This window comes from Nicotiana sylvestris, chromosome 2 (genome assembly GCF_000393655.2).
Source record: "Nicotiana sylvestris chromosome 2, ASM39365v2, whole genome shotgun sequence".
In the NCBI taxonomy this organism is placed as follows: Eukaryota; Viridiplantae; Streptophyta; class Magnoliopsida; order Solanales; family Solanaceae; genus Nicotiana; species Nicotiana sylvestris.
This window is the reverse complement of record NC_091058.1, coordinates 77516436-77528889: the sequence shown is the minus strand read 5'-3', so window position 1 is coordinate 77528889 and position 12454 is coordinate 77516436. Positions and strand designations below refer to the sequence as shown.

Sequence of the window (12454 nt, the reverse complement as noted above, 5' to 3'; positions counted from 1 at the left end):
ATAATTGCATATTCTACCCAAAGGAGGGGTGTAATGGATGTCTTTGACTCTTTTGATTTATATATTCCTGCCCATAATTTTATCTAATTTTGTGTTGTTTGCTTATACAGCTGTTAACAACATGACTATTCAGTTGAATTCCATTGAAACTCTAACTAGTAGCAACTACAAGAAGTGAAAACAGGATGTTGAAATAGTGTTAGGCCTGATGGACCTGGACTTTGCATTGATTGAACAGAATTCCGCTGAACCCACAACTACTAGCACTGTTGATGAAAAGGCTAAGTATGAGAAATGGATGAAGGCTAACAAATTGAGTCTCATGATCATGAATAGATCTATTTCTGATCACACAAAAGGTGCAATTAAGGATAATGGGAATGCAAAAGATTTCTTGAGTGCCATTGGACAGAAATTCTTAGAATCTGATAAAGCTGAGATAGGTAGCCTGATTGATTCCCTGTCTACCATAAAGTATGACCTTGTAGGTAGTGTCCGTGATCATATTATGAAATTGGCTAACATTGCTACCAAATCGAACAATTTAGGTGTAACCATTACCGATGATTTTCTTGTTCACCAATCTCTAAGGTCCCTTCCTGAGCAGTTTAACCAACTTAAGACAACCTATAATGCACAAAAAGATAAGTGGAGTGTTGATGAGCTTATTACTGTTTGTGTGGTACAGGAAGGGAGGATCCAAAAGGAGAAAGTTGAGGGTATAGTGAACCTTGTTAGTTCGTCTAGATCAGCTGATTATCCCTCTTATAAAAGAAAAGGTGGACCCAAATTTCACAAAAGGAAACATGGCCAGTCTCATCATCCAGGTGGTAATAGTGGTCATACTAATAAGCCTGGTATTAACCAAGGTTAGTTTCATAATCCTCTTGGTCCTCAAGCTGTAATTAAGAAAGAAATCAAGTGTTGGGATTACAAACATGTAGGTCATAAGAAATATGGCTGTCCTCTGAAAAGAAATCAGGTAATCTTTTGGCTTTTGTTTGCTTTGAAACTAGTCTTGTTCATGTTCCTTTAAATTCTTGGTGGTCGGATAGTGGTGCAACCGTTCATGTAACCAATGACTTGCAGGATCTAGTAAGCAGACGGAAGCCAAAAGAGGATGAAACCAGTGTTGTTATGGGCAATGGACTCAAAGAAAAAAGTAGAGTTTATAGGGATATCTATTTTACCTTTTAAAAATAATTCTAGTATTCGTTTAGAAAATACTGTTTTTGACTGTCTATGAGACGGAAATTAGTTTCGGTTTCCCTTTTGGACAAAGCTAGTTATTCATTTCAACAAAATAATGGTATTATTAAAAATTCCTATGATTCACATGGTGTTGCTGATGCCTTTTTAAGTGATGGTCTATATCGCTTGAATGTATTGAATGAAACTTTTTCTGCAATACATGTCAAAAATATTGCCCACAAAAGGTCTGTTATGAGTAAAACGTATTACCTATTATGGCATAGGCGTCTTGGTCATATTTCTAAAGAAAGAATTGAATGATTGGTAAAGGAAAATATTTTACCTGTTCTTGATCCAAAAGATTTTGAAACTTGTGTGGATTGTGTTAAGGGTAATGTATGCGGCAAAATCAGAGGGCTTAATTTCTCGCTATCAAGCCACTTCGGAAGAATATCTCGAGACCCCGAGGACGTGGAGTTATGACCGAGTCCCCTCCCTCGGGGCTCATCGAGGCCCGACTCAAAGAAGAAAAAGATCGAGGCTGGAACAAAAAGGGAATTCCCAAGGCACGCGGCTAAGTCTGACAAGAGCCGGCCTACCCAAATCCTATGTCGAGGCATCACGTCTAGCCGTCCCATCTCCTTGATTTTATAATTAATGTATGTTGTACTATAAATGTTTTCTCCTCATATATAAAGGGGATCCCCATCACTTTGTAAGCCCCGGCTGATGGGTCTCCAACTATTCTCCACAAGATCAATAATATCTCTCTCTCTTTCTTCTCTCTAACTTACTCGTTCTTACTCGCTCGAGGCCATTCTTAGCATTTATTGCTTTCATACTTGTTCTTCATTTATTGCTTGATATTGGCCATAAAGAGCCTTCTTTAATTATATTCTAACTGTTATCCCTTCCCCACTTACCCCCGATATCTCGAGCTCGAGCCGGATATCGACCCCGAGGCCCTTTATCGATCAGTCCGAAGCCCGAGCAGCAAGCCCCTCGGTTTGATTACTGCCCCGTTTTAACTTGCATCTCATTGTTAAACTTCATACTTCTAGCATCAACTGCTCTAACAACTAGCATAAAAATAGATCACGTGTTTTTAGAGTCTCATTTACAAATTTAATTGTTGTTACCATTTTTACGATAAACAGTTTGGCGCCCACTGTGGGGATAATAATAATAGTGATTATTTTCTTGCTGGTTTCATTACACAAACGCAAGTTATCTTTCACACTTTTTCTTGTCCAAGATCTCTTGATTTCAGGTCGAAATGTTTGGCTCAGTAAACAGGGTTGAGAATGACTGCCTCGAAAATCATGGCAAATTGGTGTGGCTGTTCCAGTCGTTGGTGCGCCATCACAAAACCCCGATAACACACCTAGACTGATTCCAGCGGACGCTGGTTCGCAAGACATGCAGCAGGTCAATGAAACCTCACACACCGACGGAAGCGTACAACATGGAGAACAACAAGAAGCCCAAAAAACCCCGGCCCGGGAAGAACAGGAAGTCAGTCTTCATGTTATTTTTGAAATGTTGCAGGCACAATAGTTGACCATCGCTCAGTTACAAAGCCACCCGAAGACTTCCAGCACAGTAGCACCGGAAACTACTCCCCCAGCCGAACGGGTACCGGAGAGGTCAAGCAGCGACGGATCGGTGGCCGATCCTGCCATCATGAAAATGCTGGAGGACCTCACCAAAAGGATCGAATCAGGCGAGAAAATAATAGCAGCCAACGATAAGAAGGTCAAAATTTACAACTTCAGAGTCGACCAAATCCTGGGCGCGCCTCCGATCCTGAAGGGTGTAGATTCGAGGAAGTTTGTACAATGGTCGTTCCGAGAGGAAGCGGCTCCGAAACCCATTCCAAAGAAGTTCAGAATGCCATAACTCCCTAAGTACAATGAGAACTCAGATCCCAACCAACATATCACTGCCTATACGTGCGCGGTAAAAGGCGATGACCCAAAAAATGATGAGATCGGGTCCGTCTTATTGAAGAGGTTCGGGGAAACACTCTTCGAAGGGGCCATGATGTGGCATCATGACCTAGTGCCCAACCCTATAAACTCACTTACCATACCGACAGATTCCACCATAAAGGCACACACCGGTGCCATCAAAGCAATGGGGAGAAGGGCCGACACATCCAGAACCGAGCAAAGGAAGAACGAAATGCTGCGAGAATTCACATCTCATTTACAGATGGAACGAAAAGGACTACCCCCAGTCTCGGATGACCGAGCGTTACCGGCCTTCACTCAAAGCCTAAACAAACCAATCCCGACGTTCCCAATACAGTCAAAACAAAACTTGATCGAGTACCTAGCCAAGATCTGGTCGGATGCCCATATCTGGCACCAGTCGCAAACTAGGGTCGTGGATGACCATCCAGGAGCCCACTCGGACTCAGCATACCCAAGCAGGCTCCTGGCAAAGAAACCAATGCCAAACATAGAAAGGTACCGCCCATACATCGCAGACGAGAGAAACGTCCCAAGGCACAATCTACCTCGCAATGATCAGAGAATGGATCGAGGACAATATCCTCAAGGTATCGTTAATAGAGCCAGATTCGACGGGGACACAAAGACAACGAGGGTGCCTCGCCCATCAAGATATAATTTTAACATCACTGTATCAGACATCGTGTTCACCGTCAGCGAAACCAGGGACACCAGATGGCCGAGACCTATTCAGCAGAATCCCACTCAGAGGAACCACAACTGGGTGTGTGAACTGTATAACAAGTGCGGCCGTGGGGTCGAGGATCTCCACCAGCTCCAGAGGAATGTCACTCAACAAAAAGCACCGCCGAGAACTGACGAACGACCGAATTCAAGTTCAGTCCCGAGTAGGGAAGGCCGCCAGGAATAATGAAGCAAATGGGCCACAACGTATTACCAAGATAATGGAGAAGCAACGACACTTTCAAAGAACTCATAAAAAGGAGAGCACAAATTCTCGTCACTAGAGAAAGGCAGATCTGGGGATATATCCCTGAGGACGCCCCCATAATCAGTAAAGAGGGCATCGAGAGCTTGTCTCAGCCTCACACTGACACACTGGTAACCTTCTTCCTCACTCAATCCATTTTAAATAAAACATGTGCTCATGAATTCAGGCGGCTCGATCAACGCTGTCGGGTCGAGGGTGATAGGGCGGCTCGGACCGCCGGGTTAAATCACGCTTGCCTCTCAAATATTTGGCGGATTCCAAATGGAGATTGCAACGACAAGGAGAAAGACCATTCTCTCAATTTAGCATGACTGGCCCCGACTGGAACGCCGAGTTCTGTATCATCAAAGGAGGTGCAAGGCACGGAAGCCTTATTCAGGTGACCGCGGACGCACTGCATGAGGGCAGTGCCCCCCCCCCCTTCGCAAAAAAGGATGAGATTCCATGCAAGGAACGGAATTAAAACCATCGGCAAAAAGTAACACGTGACAAGGGAAAAGGTCCGCATCACATAACGCATCGCCGACACCTATATCTCCACTCTCGAAAGAGTCGAAGGGTAAGCGAACCATGTTTTCGGCCGAGCCCGATTGAACACAGTGGAGGGCTGTACTAGAGTCCTCGCTCCAAAACGTCAGGGACATACTGGACCTCGGAACATCACCTGCGCCACCCGCGATAAGGTAAAACTACCCCCCTCCTTCATTATTTGACACTAACCTTCATGCAGACACCCGGCTATGGCGTCCAGAAGTGTGAACTATACCCGAAGGTCCCAAGGCCTTAACAGCACCTGTTGCACTCTTTCCCCTCGATCGGACTTCCACCCCAAAGAAGGTCTCACCAGCGAGGTTCTTAGTGGAGCGACGTGCCTCCTGGGAAGGATTCAACAAGCCTACTGGACTTTCTTCGCAATCAACCCCGTACCGGGAGAGGACAAGCAAGGTCCCAATGGGAAATCATGTACCGGGCCAAACGGTCAAAGGAACCGTGCCCGCAGGGGTCGAGCTCACCACAACGAAACAACATGTATTTACTCCAAGCAATTAAGGAATATCTTTCAGCATCTTATACTCCAAAAAAGAAAAATTTCGGCATGCTCAAGGATTCCCTCCACCGAATACGTCCAGAAATACTCGGAGACTTAGCATTAACAATTTGGCACCCGCCGACATCAGGGTTGAAACTCCGGACTCATAAGGTGCCAACAAGGCAGTTCCGAACTCACGAGCAACGGTCTTCGGGCCTAAGCAAACTCGATGACTAGGAGACTTACATAAATTGCCATACACTGGAAAACCCGAGGCCGTAAGACCCTGAGCGGGCAGACTCGGTCTAGCCAGATCTATTTTACATAGCAACAAAAACTGTAAGACCTCAATAGGCATGACAAACTGTAAGACCTCAACAAGCATGACAAACTGTAAGACCTCAACAGGCATGAAACTCAATCCCGAAGTTTAGGCTATATGTCGTATTTGTAAGACTCCCAAAAGGGCATACCCTCGATGTAGACGCCTAAACTATTACTCGGGATCAAAAATGGCTCCGGCCAAACACATATGACTACGGTCAAAATGGATGCACCAGCCAAATTAACGCGACTCGGGGACGCCCGATCGTCGCTAACAAAATCGCATGCCATTACTTCGAATCTACTTCGAAAAGAATCGGTTAAAACAGACTACCCTCAACAGGCAAATGAGCTTCGACCATGTTAGCTCCAAATCACAAGGCTTCGAGCTACTCAGCCTACGAGCTAAACCTTCCTAGGTGCTCGAACATCGCCGGTAACGACTTGAAATCGAGGTTTTTCCCGAACCGATGACGGGTCAGACAAAATTATTTCAAAAAGACCTTAACGAGAGGAAAACAAAGCCTACAATATGCCCACGGGCAAAAGCGTAAGAGCCATTATCGTCAGCCAAGCGAGCCTCAAGGCCGCACACTAAGAGGTCTCAACGACCAAAAGCGTAAGATCCACTGCCGCCAGCTAAAGAAAATTAAAAATTTGAGGATTAAAATGAGCTCGAGTCGTAACCCAATTCGGAGACCGGATCCAAAATAGTTAACTATACATGCCTAAGGGCACACTGTAAGAGCCACCGTCGCCAGCTTCACGAGCCCCCGGGCCGCATACCTAAAAGGTTGCTTCGACCCAAAGCATATGAAAGACATGTTCATCCGCCCATGCAGGCACAAAAACTCGAGGGTCAATTAAAGCTCGAGTCGCAACATGACTCGGAGACTGAACCAAAAATAGTTAAAATGCAAATGCCCAAGGGCAAGGTGCAGGAGCCGTTACCGTCCGCCTACAGAGGATCGAAGGTTAGGTAAGCTCGAGTCAAAGACTGACTCAGAGACTAAACCCAAAACAGCTGGGCAAAGCACAAAAGCTCTAACGTCTACTCGTGCTAAAAATCACACTTGACCGAGAATGAAAGAGCCTCCGAACCTGTCTAATGAGCTCCTGATTCATAGGGCTCGCGCCAAACATCGAAACCAGCCCGCCTGGTCAAAATCAATGCAAAAAGAGATACAAAAGAGATGAAGCTCCAAGTTTTCTTTTTCACATACGCAAAAGATGCGCTCTCCATTTACAAACATGCTCTGCGAATATCAAATACAAAATGGCGAAGTCTACGCTCCACTCCAGAAGGCTACGACCTACCATCCCCAGTTTCGCTCTCCGTGACATTGGCAAGAAGTGACCGAGCATCATGCTCCTCCGCCCTCGCTCGAGCCAACTCCTCCGAGAGAATGAAGCCCCTAGCACCAATCTCTTCGAGTACCTCTCTTCGGGATCTACAACGAACATATTCCTCGATCCTTTTTTCACGATCGAAGGCCCGCTTAAACCCGGCTTGAGCATCAGTAGCGTCCTTCAAATGAATCGCCATCTCCTGATCAGACTTAGTCTAACTCAATGCTGCTTCAGCCCGAGCATCAATTATCTCAGCCCTGATCTTCAAGAGATCGGACTCGAGCTTCGCGATCATATCCACTTGAACTGAAGCGTTGTCACGAGCCAAGTGGAGTTGGGCCTCGAAGGCGGGAACTTTAGCCAAGGCACCCTTCTCCTATAAAGCTTGAGCCTGCACCCGAGCCCTCAGTTCACCACAAGCATTCCTAACTCGGTTGGCTTCGCTCCTAAGGTACTCCAGATCCCCCGTCTTTTTCTACAACTAAGATAAGCAAAAGGATTAACCTTGAGGGTCAAAAAGGCAAAACGCGTCCTGCGAGAGGTTACCTGCTCCATCAAATAGCTTTCGTAATTCGAGCTCCGGTACACCTCATATACCCAGTGCATCAACTCAACATCCTTCTCCTCGCTGAGGAGCCTAAGGGACTCACCCTCATCCAGAGCTTTCCGAAGCCTAGCCCCATAATAGAGCAGCTCAGACCTAAGCCTACCAAAGGCCTACAGAAGAAAAACTTGATAAGAAAAGGAAGACGCGAAATGCAGAAAGACTACGCCAAAACTCACCGCAAAGTGAAGACGGTGAACTTCCTCGAAGGCCGAGCACACTCCTATTGGTCCAGCCCCTCCGGCCCTAGAAGAACCAACCTCGGTCGAGGCATAATCACTCAGAGGAACCATCGCTCTGGAACCAAAGACTTCAGGAATAGCAGGCTCGGGTGATGCTCTCTCCACGAAGATACGGGCCCGTTTAGCCCCACTAAAAGCTCCATTGCACTGCGAATGAAAATCCTGTTTATCGCCATTGTTCTTTAGCTCGAAGGCCGATGACTCCTCCCCCTCTCTGGAGGAACGCAACCTCGCCCCAAGGAACCGCCTGATACCTGCAACGGAAAATCCAGTATAGAAGAAAGATGAAAATGTCATCTCAAACATACGAAGACCAAGGTAAAAGCAGCATACGCGTATACCTTGGTATTTCACTTCCCATCTGCCCCAGGACACAGCTCGCCACCTACGCTCGTCGCAAGTTGAATGGGTTGCCAACCTCCGAACCCATCCGGGCAAATCGGGAACTTCGCCTGGCGTCCATGAAGTCGCTGCAGAAAAGGAGAAAAAACAATTACTCAACTGGTTTTCGCTATAAGCGAGTCTAAGAAAGCATGAGACGCTCCACTCACGCGCGTAATTCCATCCCTCGGGAAAGGGCATGAGCTTCACGGGGATAATGTTAGCCGTCTAAACCCAGACAAATTGACCGACACACTCTTGATAATCATCTGCCTAATCATCAACAACAAAGGGCATGGGTGAACAACAATGCAGGGTCAGCAGGCCTCGATGGTGGAAGGGCCGGTACAGCCTGACGAGGTGACTAAGCGTGAATTCAAGCCCGACCTTCTCAGCAAAGAATCTCATCATCAGCACCACTCACCAAAACGACGGATGTATCTGAGCCAAAGTAACCCGATACTTTAGGCAGAAATCAAGCACGACCCTATCAAGGGGGCTTAGTGTGAAAGGGTATAAATATATGTTCAGGAATCCATCAGCTGAGTCCGTAATACTCTCATCCGGGGAAAGCGCCTGCAACGCTACCCCCTCGCCCCATCTGCAGTGTCTCCTCACCATCTCCAGATGTTCCTCTCTTATCGAAGACATAGTCTTCAGAATAAGCTCCCGCGGATCCTAAACACTGGGAGTGGAACTCTCCCCTCCTTGCCTGACCGGCCCTGAAGTAGCTGCCATGGCTATGGTAAAATTGGTAGACTAAAGCATGGGCCTACACCAACACCTTTGTGCTTAAGGAAACGAAGGACCCGATGCCAAGGTGGAAGGATAGCTATCTAAAATAATGAGATCTTCAAAAGAAGCAAGAGCCACCCCACATATATGTGGAAAGCAGCAACGATTCACCTATCCAGGGTAAGCCCCAGAAGGCCAACGACTTCGGTACAGATCCCGGGGTGGTACCCGACCCTAGAGACCTCCATCGATAAGAAGTTAGGCTTAAAGGAGCCAACTACATCATCTCTAAGTCCCGAGGTGGTGCCCGACCTCGAGGACCTCCATCAAAAAGAAGTCAGGCTTCATAAAGCCTTCAACGCCATCATAGAGCTCGAGGCGATATTCGACCTCCTGGTTTTCCTTTCTAAAAAGAAAAATAAGCACTTCAAGCTCCGCCCACAAGGGCTCGACCGCAGAAAATCACCTAAATACGAATAGCCCCTTCCTCAGAAGCATGTCTACAATACCTCAAAGGGTTATCTACGCCAAGCTCAAAGTAAAAGCTCCGAGCGGCCGAAGTCGACTTTCACTTTGGTGCTCTATCTCCATGGGGATCAAGGGCCCCGATGATCTAGGTTTATCAGAACACTTCGGGCTTGATTCTAGGAACAACGATGAGCTTGGAAAGGAGCCATTTCTGTCGACCAAAGGCCAGAAAAATATCGGTAATTGCCAACAGAGGCATACATTCAAAATCTCCGAACGCACAAGAGTATATGAGAACACGACAAAAATCAAAGGCAGAAGCAAAGGAAAACATTCAAAAGCCTCGGAGTACACAAGAGCATACAATAATAGGGCAAGTATCAAAAACAGGAATCAAGGAAACATCTCTATATTCATGAATATTCATGTACAACGGCCCTCAAGGGGCCTTCTCATATAATTACAAAAGCCTACAGAGGACCTCTACACAAAAACAGAGAAGCAGGAGGATGTACATGTGATGAAAGCCCAAGAACCCAGTCCATCCTCGAAGGTCCATCTCCGGTATCAGCATTCTCGAGCGCCGCCCCCTCGAGCTCGCATCCTCGAAGGCAATTTCTTCGGACACCATCTCCTATAGGTTCCCAGCTCAATCCTGCAGAAGGTCTTCACCAAGGGAAAAGATGAAGAAGAAGAAAAGGAGGGGATGCAGAGAAGGCAGAGAAAAGAGACATAGCCTGCCGAAGCCAAAGGTTAAAGATTCGGCGGGCCCCAGCCTCAACGACCAGGGATGCCACTTTATCCCTTGGGAAAGGAAAAACCCAAGGGATGAAGTGCCACACCAGGCCTCGGTAGGAGAGTGAGAAGCAGTGCACAGTCCGAATGACTGTCTATAAAAGGGAGAATCAATTCCCCGTCTATCGTCGTCTCGGGCCAATGGGGACAGCGGTAGCAGACGCAATAACAACTGCAGCAGCAATGGAATAGCACAATCGAGCTCCGGCAAAGGTCCATGACACAGCCTATCGAAATAATGACAAACGACCTTGGGGCCCCAAACCCCAAACATGAGGTTCAGTGATAGAGGAAGATGATAAGAACAAATGGGTGAATGAGTAGATAAAGGTACTTGGATAGAAAAACAATGCCATAGCACCCCCATTTATAAGGGGTAATGACACAGCCATCGAGGCTTTGGAAGACTAACCGGTGGATGCAATTACTGCGTTTTTGAAGTTCCGAATCGATGGCAGAACTTTCACCTTGAAGAACGGGAATCGATAGTGCATTGAATAATGTCAAATACACAAGTCCGTGGGCCATCCTGGTTGTCGTAAAAGCTCGCGCCATAGGTTGCATCATTGGTATGATGTCACCGCGAGAAGCTCGTAGAGTCAGGTGTCAAAATCATTTCACATCGCTTCGTTCTGGGAAACGCGGAGACTATCTGTATGCAACAAAATCAGAGGGCTTAATTTCTCGCTATCAGGCCACTTCGGAAGAATATCTCGAGACCCCGAGGACGTGGAGTTGCGACTGAGTCCCCTCCCTCGGGGCTCATCGAGGCCCGACTCAAAGAAGACGAAGATCGAGTCTGGAACAAAAAAGAAATCCCAAGGCACGCGGTTAAGTCTAACAATAGCCGGCCTACCCAAAGCCTGTGTCGAGGAGTCACGTCTAGCCGTCCCATCTCCTTGCTTTTATAATTAATGTATGTTGTACTATAAACAGTTTCTCCTCCTATATAAAGGGTATCCCCATCACTTTGTAAGCCCCCGGCCGATGGGGCTCCAACTATTATCCACAAGATCAATAATATCTCTCCCTCTCTTTCTTCTCTCTAACTTACTAGCTCTTACTCGCTCAAGGCCATTCTTAGAATTTATTGCTTTCATACTTGTTCTTCATTTATTTCTTGATATTGGCCATAAAGAGCCTTCTTTAATTATATTCTAACTATTATCCCTTCCCCGGTTACCCCCGATAGCTCGAGCTCGAGTCAGATATCGACCCTGAGGCCCTTCATCGATCAGTCCGAAGCCCGGGCAGCAAGCCCCTCGGTTTGATTACTACCCCATTTTAACTTGCATCTCATCGTTAAACTTCGTACTTCTAGCATCAACTACTCTAATAACTAGCATAAAAATATATCACGTATTGTTAGAGTTTCATTTACAAATTTAATTGTTATTACCATTTTCACGGTAAACAGGTAAAATGACCAAGGTTAAGAGAAAGGGTTCCAATAGGAGCTCTGAACTCTTAGAAATTATTCATACTGATATTAATGGACCTTATGTACCTACTTTCACCAATCATAAGTATTTTATTACTTTTATTAATGACTTTTCAAGATACTGTTATATATATCTTTTATAAGAAAAATCTGAAGTACTTGATAAGTTTAAAATTTACAAGATTGAAGTTGAAAAATAGCTTGGTAAGTCCATTAAGATAGTGAGGTCTGACCGTGGTGGTGAGTACTATGGAAAATATGATGAGTCTGGTCAATGTATGAGGCCTTTTGCTTTTATTTTTGCAAGAATGTGGGATAGTAGCACAATATACCATGCCAGGTACTCCTGAGCAGAATGGTGTGGCTGAAAGACGGAATCGTACTGTAATGGAAATGGTGAGAAGTATGATGTCAAGGACTAAGCTACCTGAGTATCTTTGGGGTGAAGCCTTAAAAACAGCTAGCTATATCCTGAATAGAGTTCCTACAAAATCTGTCTTGAAAACTCCTTTTGAACTATGGACAACCAGAAAACCTAGCTTGAATTACTTTCACAGTTGGGGATATCCAGCTGAAGTTCGCATTTATTCACCCACAAAAAAGAAAACTGATCCTAAAACTACCAGTTGTTTCTTTATAAGCTATCCTGATCACTCTAAAGGTTTTAGGTTTTTCTGTCCTGGGCGTGGCACTAGAATCGTTGAGTCTATTAATGCAAAATTTCTTCAGCATGATGTTTGTGATTGTAATTGTTTATGTGGTAAGGAAATTGTACTGAAAGAGAAGGAGGTCATTGTCCCTGTACTTGTTATATATGAAAAGGTGGTAAACCAACCTATTCATGAGGGGGGAATCAAGAGAACAACGATGTAGATCCCATAGTTCCTGAACAAAATGTACCCAATGAACCACCCGCAGGTCACAAA

General features: G+C 45.7%; 1 protein-coding gene across 1 annotated transcript; it reads left to right on the top strand.

Moving 5' to 3' along the window:
- Positions 1-208: 208 nt before the first annotated feature.
- On the top strand, positions 209-874 carry LOC138885107 (uncharacterized). The gene has a single exon (XM_070166006.1). It carries the CDS (start codon positions 209-211, stop codon positions 872-874), a length of 666 nt encoding a protein of 221 aa, XP_070022107.1.
- The last annotated feature ends 11580 nt before the right edge of the window (positions 875-12454 follow it).